This window comes from Macaca fascicularis, chromosome 13 (assembly GCF_037993035.2).
Source record: "Macaca fascicularis isolate 582-1 chromosome 13, T2T-MFA8v1.1".
Lineage (NCBI taxonomy): Eukaryota > Metazoa > Chordata > Mammalia > Primates > Cercopithecidae > Macaca > Macaca fascicularis.
Window position 1 is genome coordinate 41,104,077 of NC_088387.1, and position 17,009 is coordinate 41,121,085.

Sequence of the window (17,009 nt, forward strand, 5' to 3'; positions counted from 1 at the left end):
TCATAGCTGAAATATTATCGCCACTTTTTAATAATGGGACAGACGTCCTGTTTTTCCAGCTTAAAGGGGAAAAGTCTAAAATGAATAAAATATTTTGAAATTAATTGGCTTTTCTATTAAAAAGACTGTCATTTTCAATGCAATATGAAAGTGAATGAAGACAAATGGAAAAACCACAAAATAAATATGTGAACTCTAAAAATGACAGAATTATTTGGATATCATCTATTTTATCCCTAATCTAAAAACAAACCAAAACATAATGCATTTTTAATGAATTTGCAGGAAGATACTCTAATCTTTATTAAGTACATACTTAAAAAAAGAAAACATACTTGAGATGTCAAGATTAAATGTGTTTATTTCGAGTTAGTGAATACAATGGTATATTAGATACCAGCACTCCAAGCTACACCTATGTATTTGCCTCTAACTTTCACACGTTGTCAGTTTCCTTCCCTCTAATATTCCACCACTGGGCCTTCTATTTCTAGCAAAATCATAGTTCAAATTAAAAAAAAAAAAAAACAAAGAAAGCAAGATTGGTCACCGTATTGTGCTTCCAGTGCCCCCAGAAGGATTTTAATTGTCTCAAATAGATGTTTATTGTTTTCAGTAAAGGGGGAAAAAAAAAAAAACCATGATCACTAGTAATGGCACAACTAGAAGAGAAAACAGAATGCAGATTAAAAGAAGCATTTTAGGCTGGACTAGTTAATTTCCCCTCAGTTAAAAATCGACATAATATCACGGATATAGACTTCAAGGTTAAATTGTTCAATTCGTGGGCCACACACTTAAGCGTATTGGCTAGTACATTTTTGCACTGAAACAGAAGCAATACAAGTTTTATGTTCTACCATTACACTTCCAAATTTTTCACTTATGAATATACCTGCCAACCTAATGATTCTTGCATGCATTAGAGTTTGCTTTTGTAGAGTTAAGTTTATTTTCCCCATCCCTCCCACTCCCATAAATGTTGCGCCAATGCGAACTCTGTGCCCAATTTTATGAGAATGTTGCAAAGGACAGCTCTGTGCCACCTCAGTACAGGAATGTCCTGTCTCCTTCCCAGGCTATAGATGGATCAGTAGTATTGATCTCATCTCATCATACATGCAAACAGACACTGTTCCCTTAATTTCCCCATGCCAGAGGCATACGAGCCAGCAGGTATGCATACAAAAATGGAATTAAAAAGAAAAAGAAAGAAAAGAAAAAAAGCTTTCTTGTTAAAACCTATCGTTCTAGAAGGAATCCATTGCTTTGAATTCACTTAAAGCCTGTACAGGCGAAATGTGTTTCTTCTGAGAACCTCGTCGAACTCGTGTCTGGAATTCTTCAGGCTTTTCTCTCTTCACGAGGGGCTTCTTCTCTGGAGCCTTCATCTTCCAAGACACAACAGGTGAGTTGACAGCTGCTGTCCCATAGACCTTCTGGTATTTGGTTGAGGCCACATAGGATGCTTTCACCGTGAGGACAACAGCATTCATCAGGTTTTTAGCTGCCTGGATAAGCGATGTGGCACTGTCCAGCTACAGTGGGAAAAGAATGAGATACATGTGGGTCAATGGAAGCCCCAAATTCACAAGATGGTGATATACTTTCACAGTTAAAGTTTTCCTTGTGCAAATAAATAGTATTGCTGAAAAGGAGCAAATTATCACAAGTTAAGATTTCTAAAATCTCAAGATAGCTAATGGCAAAGCCCTCATCTTAACAGTTAGGAATTCCAAGGTAACAGAAGTTTTCCAAAGTGGAACATCTCATATTATTACATTAGGGTAATTAGCAATGGTGACAATTACTCAAATGTTGGACAAGCTTTTGGCAGACACTAAAGAAAAAAAGTTATAAGGGGTTACATCTCAATTTTATGGCCCGACCAATGGAAGTATCTATCTATCTATAGGCTATTTCTACATCTTGAGCTCAGGGTTGGTGAGGATACAGTCATTTAAGCAGAAGAACAGTCCATGGGTGCTCTTGCTTCTATGAGGTGTTAATTGAGCTTAGAGTATCAATTTAACTATTTATTAACAGGTCCTGAATATACCTTCTATATAAATACTGATATTATGTCAGGATCTCATAGCATTCAGTGAGACCCTCCCATCCATTCATTAATGAAATATTGAGTACTTACTATGTGCCAAATACTATGATAAGAAATTTGTATTTTCCCACTTAGCTCTCGTTAACAACTCTATGATATAGGCCTGTCATGCCCTTTTAGAATGAGAGAGCTGATACATGCAGAAGTCCAGTAACTAGCACAGGTTTTAGTCTTTAAAACCTGCACGACTACTCATCTATACTGCCACTCTGTTGGATAGGATGGCTTTTAAAAATGCCATGACAAGTCACAATTTTTTGTGACCTGAAAGTCATGACCATCACAAGACTTTCAGGCCAGGAATATTTTGGGTTACCTTTTTTCTGTCTTTAACTAGTTAATGTGATGAGTACTGTATACTAGATCATTCAATATCTGCTTCAACCTTCTTTTTGTTCACCGCCTGGGCATAGATGGTGGGGTTACATCTCAATTTTATAGCCCAACCAGTGGAAGTACCTATTTATCTACACACTATTTCTATATCCTGAGCTCAGGATTGGTGAGGCTCAACAATGCATCTCCTAGACTCTCCTTCAGCCAGGATTCTACATGTGACCTAGTGAAAGAGAAGAATTAACAGCTGAACTGCAAATATTATTCCAGCCTCAGGGATGTTTGAGCATAGTCTGATCTTTCATCAAACTTCTCATAACATCAACTAACAAAATATATCAATTACAGTTAACTGAAGGAAGCAAAGATGTTCCTAAGTATGCTGTTCCTAGTTGTAGAGATTATTTGTTGTATAGCCTGTAATTCATGAACTGTAGCTGCATTAAGCCTTCTGGGGGCTAGGTGACTAAGAAAGTGTTTAAACAGAGACTGTAGATCTTATGGTTCTCCCAGCTGATGTAATTCACTTTAGCTTTGTGTGTCATTCCTTATTAACAAAAATATGTCCCATGCAGTATTGAGGTTATCAGAAGTTGCATCTAACACCACTGTGATACTGTTCCTTTGGCTGCTTTTTGTTCCATATCCCTTATTTAAGCTAAATTAATGTTGTTCTGTGTTTTAAAAAATGTCAATCAAATGAGCTCAATTTTTCCATCACCAGAAAAGCTTGTAGTCTGACCAATGGGGAAAACAATGGAAGATGTTTTATATAATTGCATTGTGAATTAACTCAACCAAATGGATGGAGTAACCCACTTACTTGATCACTTCTATTATGCCATACAAAATGTACATATACCAAAATCACTGCTTAACCCCAAACTGTTTAGTTTATACAGCCTAAATTTCTAAAGATAATTAAGGAAAGCAAACTCTAGGTTATTCATGTTAACAGGAGAGAAGCCACACATGAATTAGTGGGGTGGTTCTCAAAGCCTGGTCCCTGAGGTGCAAGAGCATCAGCATCACCCGGGAATCTGTTAGAAATCACATTTATCAGGCCCAATCCAAAACGTACTGAATCAAAACCTTGCAATCTTTGCTTTAACTAGCTAGCCATCCAGGGGGTTCTGATACTTGCCAAAGTTTGAGAACTACTGGATTAATGAAACCTAAAGACTGTCTTGATGGTTTACTTTATCCAATGATTTCAGGACTTCTGTCATACACAAGTTTGCTAATATCATAGCCAGTTATCTCACTGAATTTTACTTTTTCGTCTTTCCCATCTTACCCCCAGGTAGAAGTGTAAATAATGAAAGACAGAGATGAGACAACAAAATGTTGGAAACAATCAGCAGCAGATAAGTCATGGTTTCTTTAGAAGCTAAATACCTAACACCTTTGGCCAATGCACAGTTCTTTGCAAGTCTGTCAGGTTTCAAAAATGAGTAAAGTTAATTCATAAAATTAGTTAATTCTATCGTGTGCTATGAGTAAATAAAAGGTAAAATATGACAGGGACGTTTGGTTGATTTGCTTTGGGCAACAGAATTAGTAGAAGTAGAACAAGCTGATATATTGCTATTAAATGGTCCCCAAAGAGTGTCTCTTGGGAGAACTGAGTTGCTCTGAAGAGAAGGGATTACAAGTAAATTTGGAGATTTTTACCACAGATTCCATTTTCAGATAGATGGTGTTTAATTCTGCAGCAAAAATACCAGAGCCTGCCTCTTCTTCAGAACCCCTTTGCTTTTCAAGCCTGATGCAGGAATCCTGTAAATAAACCTAATACATTGTTTGAGAGTGAGAAAGCTTTGAAACATTAAGTCAAGAATTTTGTTTGAGCCGCCTGCTAGGGCAGATCTTGAATTTATAGCAAGGTAAAGTGAGGAGGTGAGAGATCCAGCCAACTAAACTGGAAAAAATATTTCCACAAACAAAAAGTTGAATTTCCAAAGGTTACATCTTGCCCTTTTCTGTAGACCCACTTTCAGATTTAGATCATTATCGGCACAATCACAATTCTTTCCAATTTAAAATGCCTTTCCAAAATGGTACCAAACCTCTGCTTTCTAATTGGCAAGTGTTGGCTAAAAGTTCACTTCCTAAAGAAAAGATACTAGAATAAAGCTGCATGGCAAGATTTTTTAAATAAAAAGTTTAGGAACACTTATTTAACATCATTGCATTCTATTTTGTGACTTACAGTGAATATGTTTAAGTGAAGTTTTCAAAATAATCAAAATTCAGTGAGCACTTACTAGTCGCTTGACATTGACTGAGTCCTTTTAATTGTGTGATTTAATTTTCAAAAATTCTTGAAGTAGGAATGATTATTACTCCCCATTTAAAAAGTGAGGAAGTTGAAGCTTAGGGAAGTAACATAAGTTGTCCCTGCAGTCATTGGCAAAGTAGGGATTAGGACCAGTACAATCTCTCTCCAAAGCTCACTCATTTGAACCCCACCATGGAGCAATATTCCCCCGAAACATCACTTAATCTCTCAGGTCTTGTTTTTTAGTTATTACCTATCCAAAATGAAGTTGTTTCTACGAATGAACAGGCTGGAAGCCTGTCCTCTAAACTGGGCAACATCCTTTTAACATCATGGCTATGTCAGACAAGTGCCTCATCTCTCCCAATCTGTGATTCTTTGTCTCATCCTCATAGCCCAAATCCTCACTGAGTAGCCTCTGGCCTCAGGTATGTTGCTGCCTAGAGCTCAGCCCTTCCTTGTTCTTCCTGGCCTTGAGTTACCCTTATGGAAATAGAGACTGGAATCTGATCTCTGCTAATTTGTCCCATTACTCTGAAGCACATTTATACTAGGCAGGCCTCAGCTACTCTTATTAGTCATCGAATCCTTTACCTGGTCCAGTGTTGCTAGTTTTAAAATGGCATCAAAATTCAACCACTTCTCAGCCCTTCCTCAAGCTGACCTGAATAAGACATATCCACCTTTTCCTAGTTAAGGACCTTTTGTATTCTTATAGAATATCCCATTAAGTTCCTGTATCTAACCTAAGAGAAACTGCTTATTTTCAGCTAGTTTAAATAAAAACAAGAGCATACATTTAACAAATTAGACCATGTGCTGTTTTCTGAACTAGTTTCCTGAGTTTCATTTAATCTCACAACCAGCCCTAAGACAGGTAATAGTATTTTGACCAATTGAGACTTAGAAGCATACAGTTTGCCCATTATCACACTGCTAACATGTGGTGAAACCAAGATATAAACCTAGGCCATCTAACCACAGAGCCCATGCTCTCACCGTTCCTCCATGCTATTTCCCAGAGCCATCCAGAGCAGATGAATCCTCAGCCCTCAAAATCTACCAAGATCTGCTACACTCATTCTCCCTATTCAATCCCATAGGTGTCTGCTGTTCCTAACCACAGGAATTAGACTTCTCCTAATTGTTATGATTCTTTTAAAATATCAAAATATTATGTTTAAAAGAAAACAGATGTTTCCTCACATCTTGTGCTATTATAGTCCATGAAAAGCAAATAGGGGCAGGAGAGCTGTTTTATAGGCCTATCTATAGGACATTGTCTTTTTTTCCCCTGCCTCTATTCCTACTCTTCTTAATACCACTCAACTTCTAATAGAGTTCTGTTCTCTATACTCCCCTCATTTTGTATTTTGAATGGGCAGAAAGACTGGAGCAAAGACTTATCTGAATTGTGATTCTTCCATTTATTGATATTTGTGCAGCCTAATTCCTTATATCATCAAAGGTGAAAAACGTAAGTATTTGAAATGACTCTTGTACAGCTTATGTTATCAACTGAATATTTGTGAAAGCCTGTGTCCTTAGCTGCATGCTACTTCATTCACACAGGACTTACGTTGCAACAGGCGTTCAGTTTCAACAGAAACAGAATTCGACTGCAGAAGTCAACTACATTCTTTCAAAGGAAAGTGCTACTACACCTCTTGAAATGCTGAATTATCACTGACTTTTTATCCTCCAGTGTATCCCTACATTTTTCCATCTACACATTCATCCAAGTATTTCTTCAGATGCCTATTGAATACTTTTTGCCAACTACTGTGCTTAAGTGTTGGGTATGGAAACATAAATAGAAAAAAGCACTGAAATACAAGAGCTCACAGTACAATGAGAAAAACAGACACAAACTAAAGGTTTTAACACGGTATATAGTGTTTCAGTAGGATGCGAGATGCTAAATGAACAAAAGGAATAGGGATTTACCTTGAGTCAGGTAGGGATAGGAGACGGGAAAACAAGCTTCGTTGTGAGCATATCTAAACACTCTTTAATAAGAGGGTGTTGGTGACTGAATGGTTAACAGTGATAAGGAAGGACAATTCTGAAATACCTAACTAGTCCAACTTGGTATACATCAATGCTCTTAACTGAGATTGTGGAAATAAGAAGGATGTTGAAAGTGCTACAATGCTGAGTATAACTCTGGACATACTGAGTTTGAGTGTGTGTGTTACACTTAGGTGGTTTACCAGAGGGCCAATTGTATTTATGGGAGTAAATATTAAAAAAATCACATTTTGCTTATATTGATCTTCCCAACTGTTTCATATATGGTGGTGGTCTGCATACTGTAGGTGTATAAAATATGTTTGATTTCATCCTTTCATATTCCTTATTGTTTTTACAAAGATTAAATAATACAATCTAAATCAAATATTAAATCCACACACCAGGTCAAAAGGTTCAATAAATTTACAGAAAGATTTCTCAGCCTAAGACCTTTAAAATCAACATTACTATCCTTTTAATAATCTAAGATATAACATCATCAACAAGTATTTTACTTGCATAGAAAATAACCTTCCTTGGTTATGTAGGGAATAGTTAAGTAATTAGCAGTCTTTTACCCTTCAGAATGGTGAACTTCCTGGGGTCAAATGGAAATAAAATAAATGCTATTTAGTAAAAGCTTGCTTTAAAAACAAATAATAGTATTGTCAAAAGTGAAAAATACTATAAAACAGGTAGGGGACACATTGCAGATGATATCACATAGTAAATGTCTTAGAATGTTAATTTGTAGAGGCTGGGCATACGATTAAAGAAGAGAATTGGGATTTGAATGTGTGTTCTGAATTCATACATTTACAATATGCATGGAGAGAGATCAATTTTCAGATTGTATGTCCTTTTTCAAAAAAGCTGATCATCTAGTAACAAAAATTAATGAAACAAATGGCAGTTCATGAAAATCCAAAGTACAAAGCAATCTGTCATTGGATTAAAAATAATGCAAATGTCATGGGACTGCTGGCTAAGCTAAATAGAATAAAATAAGCCAAATCCATTTGGAAGGTGATTTTGAAATAAAAGAATTGAGGTGTTTGCTTTGATTCCTTCAAATGGCTTAGAAATGTCTGGAAGAAGGAACCAGTTCCATCTGGGCCTTGCTATTTTATTTTCATTATTGTAAGTCAGAGCCAATAACACTAATGATTCTGATAATGCTAAAATATGTGTAAAGTCAACTTTAGTCTTTTGCAACATTTTAAAATGGGAATAACATAGCTTTAACATATAAGAACAAGAACAATTTTGATGGGGTTATTCTAAACATGTTCAGACCTAGAGTAGGTTTTCAGGGGAGGAAGCTGTGATGGGAGAATTGGCAATAAATTCAAAGCAAACACCTCAAGAAAACTGGAATCTTTCCACTGGAGCTGGTCATTTATTTATATTTAAACTGTTATCTCCCTCAAAGGAGTCACAAATTGCTTGCAAGGAAAAAAAATTTTTGCTACAAGTCAGCTTTGCTGTTAATGAATTGGAGGTTAGAAACCCAGAGCATTGGAGCCTATTATCCTCCAAGAAGAACATTTCATGTTTTAAAAATCCACGAGGCTTTGAAGACATATTTGATGTCCTTAGAAACTGTGACACATTTGAAATACCTTGAAATATCTGTGTACATTTTCCAGAGTCTATATCCATAACACTTTTTTAAAAACTCTAGAAAGTCCAGGGTAATAAATAACTCAGGTAAACAAAGACATGGTGAAAAGGTGCAGCCTAATCGCATCTTTCCCCACTTAAGCTACTTCAGAATGTTTATACGCTCACAAAAAGACAATTTCCTTGATAGCAAGCTCTCAATTCTCTGTTGGAGTCCACTTACTCTTTCTCATCAAACAAACTGTCATCCATAGTGTCCATGGCAGGCATTATTAATCAATCAGGCACCTTGCTCCCTCAGAATCCGCTAAGTAGTGTGGGAAAGGAAACTTATTTACCTCTCAAGAGGGCACATTTTAACAGTTGTCCAAAAAAACTTGATTCTGTTTATGACACAGATACATCATCCATTGTAGCGCTACTTGTATATTTGAATTAACTTGTTTGATTTCTAGTGTTTTCTTTACTAGCTATCAAATATTGTTTGATACTGACAATTTTATTTGAGATGTTGTCTTGCTGTCACCCAGGCTGGAGTGCAGTGGCGCAATCTCGGCTCACTGAAACCTCTGCCTACCTCCGGCCTCAGCCTCCTGAGTAGCTGGGATTACAGATGTGTGCCGCCATGCCTGGCTAATTTGTGTGTTTTTAGTAGAGACTGGGTTTCACCATGTTGGTTAGGCTGGTCTTGAACTCCTGACCTCATGATCCGCTCACCTCAACCTCCCAAAGTGCTGGGATTATCGGCGTGAGCCACCGTGCCTGGCCAATAAATATTTTATCTAAAGGATGTTGCGTTTACACTTTTGTTTCCACAGCTGATTTTTAGGGACATATTGTGCACTTTTTTGTACTAATACCATATTATGATTTGCTAATTAAGGAGAAGATGTAAGTATTAACAGAAATGTAAAACATTTAGGGGATGATTTTAAATCAGGTGATAAAAATTGGCTGCATATTTTAACAAGGAAGGATGGTGTTAGAGGTAAAAGTGAGCATCACAGATATGTTGTATTTATTGTTATTAAAAAACAAAACAAAACTTCAAGGCTGGGCATGGTGGTTCACGCCTATAATCCCAGCATTTTAGGAGGCTGAGGTGGGTGGATCACTTGAGGCCAGGAGCTCGAGACCAGTTTGGTCAACATGGTGAAACCCCATCTCCACTAAAAATACAAAAATTAGCCAGGCGTGTTGGCAGGTGCCTGTAATCCCAGCTACTGGGGAGGCTGAGGCAGGAGAATCACTTGAACCCAGGAGGAGGAGGTTGCAGTGAGCTGAGATGGAGCCACTGCACTCCACCCTGGGTGACAGAAAGAGACTATGTCTCAAATAAAACCACATTAAAAGAGTTAATATTACAACACATACTGATCCCTGATAAGTGAAATTCTATGTGATAACTCCTGAAGAGTTTCTAATTCCAAGGGTATTCCCATTTGACAACAGGATTTGTAAAGCAAATATTTTCCAGCTCTAAGTAATGGATCAATTACACAGAAAAGAGGACGAGAGGTCTGTTACCTTTCCTTCAGGGCTTCCTTTAAGTAATGCCAGAGAATCAGCCAGTGCTGAAGGCCAGTTGTTAGGAAATCTTCATGGAATGGCTCAAGATTAAATTGGCAAAGACCTTAGCAGAAAGGCACACTGCAGGCTCAGTCAGGCTAAGAAAAATTTCTCAGCCTTGCTGAGAAATTTACCAATTGGCTCTCTGGTAACTTTCTCAACTGGACATATTTGTGTCTTCATTTTTAATTCATTTAGGTAGGTAGTAGTGTTTCATAGTTGGCCAGTCCACCGATTAACTGTCTTCATTTGCATTTTTTCAATTATAGGTAAGTAAACCTTGGGGACTCCCATGAAAGCTTAATTATAGTCAACAAATTACCTAAATATGGCTTAGAGCCATTTTTTTTTTTCTCACCAATAAAGGCAGAACAGTTTTTGCTCAACCCAAAACAAGGCATTCTTTCTAACATGGAAATCTTGAAGATAAGTGGGAGTGCTGACAGGTTGGCCCTTGGAAAGTTAGGAACAGAGACACCTGTTCCTCTAACCAGTCTCCACCTTCTTTTCCTATACTTCTTCTTTGCTTGCTTCCTTTTTTTTTTTTTTTAATTTATTTATTATTATTATACTTTAAGTTGTAGGGTACATGTGCATAACGTGCAGGTTTGTTACATATGTATACTTGTGCCATGTTGGTGTGCTGCACCCATCAACTCGTCATTTACATCAGGTATAACTCCCAATGCAATCCCTCCCCCCTCCCCCCTCCCCATGATAGGCCCCGGTGTGTGATGTTCCCCTTCCTGAGTCCAAGTGATCTCATTGTTCAGTTCCCACCTATGAGTGAGAACATGCGGTGTTTGGTTTTCTGTTCTTGTGATAGTTTGCTAAGAATGATGGTTTCCAGCTGCATCCATGTCCCTACAAAGGACACAAACTCATCCTTTTTGATGGCTGCATAGTATTCCATGGTGTATATGTGCCACATTTTCTTAATCCAATCTGTCACTGATGGACATTTGGGTTGATTCCAAGTCTTTGCTATTGTGAATAGTGCTGCAATAAACATACGTGTGCATGTGTCTTTAGAGCAGCATAATTTATAATCCTTTGGGTATATACCCAGTAATGGGATGGCTGGGTCATATGGTACATCTAGTTCTAGATCCTTGAGGAATCGCCATACTGTTTTCCATAATGGTTGAACTAGTTTACAATCCCACCAACAGTGTAAAAGTGTTCCTATTTCTCCACATCCTCTCCAGCACCTGTTGTTTCCTGACTTTTTAATGATCGCCATTCTAACTGGTGTGAGATGGTATCTCATTGTGGTTTTGATTTGCATTTCTCTGATGGCCAGTGATGATGAGCATTTTTTCATGTGTCTGTTGGCTGTATGAATGTCTTCTTTTGAGAAATGTCTGTTCATATCCTTTGCCCACTTTTTGATGGGGTTGTTTGTTTTTTTCTTGTAAATTTGTTTGAGTTCTTTGTAGGTTCTGGATATTAGCCCTTTGTCAGATGAGTAGATTGCAAAAATTTTCTCCCATTCTGTAGGTTGCCTGTTCACTCTGATGGTAGTTTCTTTTGCTGTGCAGAAGCTCTTTAGTTTAATTAGATCCCAGTTGTCAATTTTGGCTTTTGCTGCCGTTGCTTTTGGTGTTTTAGACATGAAGTCTTTGCCCATGCCTATGTCCTGAATGGTACTACCTAGGTTTTCCTCTAGGATTTTTAGGGTATTAGGTCTAACATTTAAGTCTCTAATCCATCTTGAATTAATTTTCGTATAAGGAGTAAGGAAAGGATCCAGTTTCAGCTTTCTACTTATGGCTAGCCAATTTTCCCAGCACCATTTATTAAATAGGGAATCCTTTCCCCATTTCTTGTTTCTCTCAGGTTTGTCAAAGATCAGATGGCTGTAGATGTGTGGTATTATTTCTGAGGACTCTGTTCTGTTCCATTGGTCTATATCTCTGTTTTGGTACCAGTACCATGCTGTTTTGGTTACTGTAGCCTTGTAGTATAGTTTGAAGTCAGGTAGCGTGATGCCTCCAGCTTTGTTCTTTTGACTTAGGATTCTCTTGGAGATGCGGGCTCTTTTTTGGTTCCATATGAACTTTAAAGCAGTTTTTTCCAATTCTGTGAAGAAACTCATTGGTAGCTTGATGGGGATGGCATTGAATCTATAAATTACCTTGGGCAGTATGGCCATTTTCACGATATTGATTCTTCCTATCCATGAGCATGGTATGTTCTTCCATTTGTTTGTGTCCTCTTTTATTTCACTGAGCAGTGGTTTGTAGTTCTCCTTGAAGAGGTCCTTTACATCCCTTGTAAGTTGGATTCCTAGGTATTTTATTCTCTTTGAAGCAATTGTGAATGGAAGTTCATTCCTGATTTGGCTGTCTGTTTGTCTGTTACTGGTGTATATGAATGCTTGTGATTTTTGCACATTAATTTTGTATCCTGAGACTTTGCTGAAGTTGCTTATCAGCTTAAGGAGATTTTGGGCTGAGACAATGGGGTTTTCTAAATATACAATCATGTCATCTGCAAAGAGGGACAATTTGACTTCTTCTTTTCCTAACTGAATACCCTTGATTTCTTTCTCTTGCCTCATTGCCCTAGCCAGAACTTCCAACACTATGTTGAATAGGAGTGGTGAGAGAGGGCATCCCTGTCTTGTGCCAGTTTTCAAAGGGAATGCTTCCTGTTTTTGCCCATTCAGTATGATATTGGCTGTGGGTTTGTCATAAATAGCTCTTATTATTTTGAGGTACGTTCCATCAATACCGAATTTATTGAGCGTTTTTAGCATGAAGGGCTGTTGAATTTTGTCAAAAGCCTTTTCTGCATCTATTGAGATAATCATGTGGTTCTTGTCTTTGGTTCTGTTTATATGCTGGATTATGTTTATTGATTTGTGAATGTTGAACCAGCCTTGCTTCCCAGGGATGAAGCCCACTTGATCATGGTGGATAAGCTTTTTGATGTGTTGCTGAATCCAGTTTGCCAGTATTTTATTGAGGATTTTTGCATCGATGTTCATCAGGGATATTGGTCTAAAATTCTCTTTTTTTGTTGTGTCTCTGCCAGGCTTTGGTATCAGGATGATGTTGGCCTCATAAAATGAGTTAGGGAGGATTCCCTCTTTTTCTATTGATTGGAATAGTTTCAGAAGGAATGGTACCAACTCCTCCTTGTACCTCTGGTAGAATTCAGCTGTGAATCCATCTGGTCCTGGACTTTTTTTGGTTGGTAGGCTATTAATTATTGCCTCAATTTCAGAGCCTGCTATTGGTCTCTTCAGGGATTCAACTTCTTCCTGGTTTAGTCTTGGAAGAGTGTAAGTGTCCAGGAAATTATCCATTTCTTCTAGATTTTCCAGTTTATTTGCGTAGAGGTGTTTATAGTATTCTGATGGTAGTTTGTATTTCTGTGGGGTCGGTGGTGATATCCCCTTTATCATTTTTAATTGCGTCGATTTGATTCTTCTCTCTTTTCTTCTTTATTAGTCTTGCTAGCGGTCTGTCAATTTTGTTGATCTTTTCAAAAAACCAACTCCTGGATTCATTGATTTTTTGGAGAGTTTTTTGTGTCCCTATCTCCTTCAGTTCTGCTCTGATCTTAGTTATTTCTTGCCTTCTGCTAGCTTTCGAATGTGTTTGCTCTTGCTTCTCTAGTTCTTTTAATTGTGATGTTAGAGTGTCAATTTTAGATCTTTCCTGCTTTCTCTTGTGGGCATTTAGTGCTATAAATTTCCCTCTACACACTGCTTTAAATGTGTCCCAGAGAGTCTGGTATGTTGTATCTTTGTTCTCATTGGTTTCAAAGAACATCTTTATTTCTGCCTTCATTTCGTTATGTACCCAGTAGTCATTCAGGAGCAGGTTATTCAGTTTCCATGTAGTTGAGCGGTTTTGATTGAGTTTCTTAGTCCTGAGTTCTAGTTTGATTGCACTGTGGTCTGAGAGACAGTTTGTTATAATTTCTGTTCTTGTACATTTGCTGAGGAGTGCTTTACTTCCAATTACGTGGTTGATTTTGGAGTAAGTACGATGTGGTGCTGAGAAGAATGTATATTCTGTTGATTTGGGGTGGAGAGTTCTATAGATGTCTATTAGGTCTGCTTGCTGCAGAGATGAGTTCAATTCCTGTATATCCTTGTTAACTTTCTGTCTCGTTGATCTGTCTAATGTTGACAGTGGAGTGTTGAAGTCTCCCATTATTATTGTATGGGAGTCTAAGTCTCTTTGTAAGTCTCTAAGGACTTGCTTTATGAATCTGGGTGCTCCTGTATTGGGTACATATATATTTAGGATAGTTAGCTCTTCCTGTTGAATTGATCCCTTTACCATTATGTAATGGCCTTCTTTGTCTCTTTTGATCTTTGATGGTTTAAAGTCTGTTTTATCAGAGACTAGTATTGCAACCCCCGCTTTTTTTTGTTCTCCATTTGCTTGGTAAATCTTCCTCCATCCCTTTATTTTGAGCCTATGTATGTCTCTGCATGTGAGATGGGTCTCCTGAATACAACAGACTGATGGTTCTTGACTCTATCCAGTTTGCCAGTCTGTGTCTTTTCATTGGAGCATTTAGTCCATTTACATTTAAGGTTAAGATTGTTATGTGTGAACTTGATCCTGCCATTATGATATTAACTGGTTATTTTGCTCGTTAGTTGATGCAGTTTCTTCCTAGCCTCGATGGTCTTTACATTTTGGCATGTTTTTGCAATGGCTGGTACCAGTTGTTCCTTTCCATGTAGTGCTTCCTTCAGGGTCTCTTGTAAGGCAGGCCTAGTGGTGACAAAATCTCTAAGCATTTGCTTATCTGTAAAGGATTTTATTTCTCCTTCACTTATGAAACTTAGTTTGGCTGGATATGAAATTCTGGGTTTAAAATTCTTTTCTTTAAGAATGTTGAATATTGGCCCCCACTCTCTTCTGGCTTGGAGAGTTTCTGCCGAGAGATCTGCTGTTAGTCTGATGGGCTTCCCTTTGTGGGTAACCCGACCTTTCTCTCTGGCTGCCCTTAAGATTTTTTCCTTCATTTCAACTTTGGTGAATCTGGCAATTATGTGTCTTGGAGTTGCTCTTCTCGAGGAGTATCTTTGTGGCGTTCTCTGTATTTCCTGGATTTGAATGTTGGCCTGCCCTACTAGGTTGGGGAAGTTCTCCTGGATGATATCCTGAAGAGTGTTTTCCAACTTGGTTCCATTTTCCCCCTCACTTTCAGGCAACCCAATCAGACGTAGATTTGGTCTTTTTACATAATCCCATACTTCTTGCAGGCTTTGTTCATTTCTTTTTCTTCTTTTTTCTTTTGGTTTCTCTTCTCGCTTCATTTCATTCATTTGATCCTCAATTGCAGATACTCTTTCTTCCAGTTGATCGAGTCGGTTACTGAAGCTTGTGCATTTGTCACGTATTTCTCGTGTCATGGTTTTCATCTCTTTCGTTTATGACCTTCTCTGCATTAATTACTCTAGCATCAATTCTTCCACTTTTTTTTCAAGATTTTTAGTTTCTTTGCGCTGGGTACGTAATTCCTCCTTTAGCTCTGAGAAATTTGATGGACTGAAGCCTTCTTCTCTCATCACGTCAAAGTCATTCTCCGTCCAGCTTTGATCCGTTGCTGGCGATGAGCTGCACTTCTTTGCTGGGGGAGATGCGCTCTTATTTTTTGAATTTCCAGCTTTTCTGCCCTGCCTTTTCCCCATCTTTGTGGTTTTATCTGCCTCTGGTCTTTGATGATGGTGATGTACTGATGGGGTTTTGGTGTAGGTGTCCTTCCTGTTTGATAGTTTTCCTTCTAACAGTCAGGACCCTCAGCTGTAGGTCTGTTGGAGATTGCTTGAGGTCCACTCCAGACCTTGTTTGCCTGGGTATCAGCAGCAGAGGCTGCAGAAGATAGAATATTTCTGAACAGCGAGTGTACCTGTCTGATTCTTGCTTTGGAAGCTTCCTCTCAGGGGTGTACTCCACCCTGTGAGGTGTGGGGTGTCAGACTGCCCCTAGTGGGGGATGTCTCCCAGTTAGGCTACTCAGGGGTCAGGGACCCACTTGAGCAGGGAGTCTGTCCCTTCTCAGATCTCAACCTCCGTGTTGGGAGATCCACTGCTCTCTTCAAAGCTGTCAGACAGAGTCGTTTGCGTCTGCAGAGGTTTCGGCTGTGTTTGTTATTGCCCTGTCCCCAGAGGTGGAGTCTACAGAGTCAGGCAGGTTTCCTTGAGCTGCTGTGAGCTCCACCCAGTTCGAGCTTCCCAGCAGCTTTGTTTACCTACTTAAGCCTCAGCAATGGCGGGCGCCCCTCCCCCAGCCTCGCTGCTGCCTTGCCGGTAGATCACAGACTTTTGTGCTAGCAATGAGGGAGGCTCCGTGGGTGTGGGACCCTCCCGGCCAGGTGTGGGATATGATCTCCTGGTGTGCCTGTTTGCTTAAAGTGCAGTATTGGGGTGGGAGTTACCCGATTTTCCAGGTGTTGTGTGTCTCAGTTCCCCTGGCTAGGAAAAGGGATTCCCTTCCCCCTTGTGCTTCCCAGGTGAGGCAATGCCTCGCCCTGCTTCAGCTCTCGCTGGTCGGGCTGCAGCAGCTGACCAGCACCAATTGTCCAGCACTCCCCAGTGAGATGAACCCAGTACCTCAGTTGAAAATGCAGAAATCACCGGTCTTCTGTGTCACTCATGCTGGGAGTTGGAGACTGGAGCTGTTCCTATTCGGCCATCTTGCTCCGCCCCCTCCTTGCTTCCTTTCAACACCCTCCCTTATCCCAACCCTTCAGGATCTCCTGCCAGAGACCTCCTCTAAGTTATTGGTTTCCATGTAACAAAAAACTCATGAGGAATTATGCAACAAAGAGCCAACAGACTTTCAGGCACCCCCCCATAACTGGGAAATATTCTTAGGCAGAGAGACAGTCCTTATGTCACATGAATATGTAAGGCATTAACTGTTCATCTTGTCATCCCTGATTCTGTGCATCAGCATGTCTTGATCACCCAACATTTATGCCTTATAAATAATTCTGCAAGGAGCTAAGCCTCCTTTTTGCCTTACCGATAGGAGAGCCAGCTAGCAGAGCATCAACACCTTTGATCCCTCTATTTCCACCTTCCTCCCTCCC

The 17,009-nt window shown here is 39.1% G+C and overlaps 1 protein-coding gene across 7 annotated transcripts in view; it reads right to left on the minus strand.

The window, feature by feature from the left end:
• Window positions 1-343: 343 nt before the first annotated feature.
• Window positions 344-17,009, minus strand: part of CTNNA2 (catenin alpha 2) — a 1,160,134-nt gene continuing 1,143,468 nt past the window's right edge. For all 7 annotated transcript variants that reach the window (XM_045368554.2, XM_005575464.4, XM_005575466.4 and 4 more), the window contains one exon: window positions 344-1,538. In XM_045368554.2, the coding sequence (XP_045224489.1) occupies window positions 1,251-1,538 (288 nt within the window). In that variant the 3' untranslated portion in view covers window positions 344-1,250. The remainder of the gene's footprint in view (window positions 1,539-17,009) is intronic.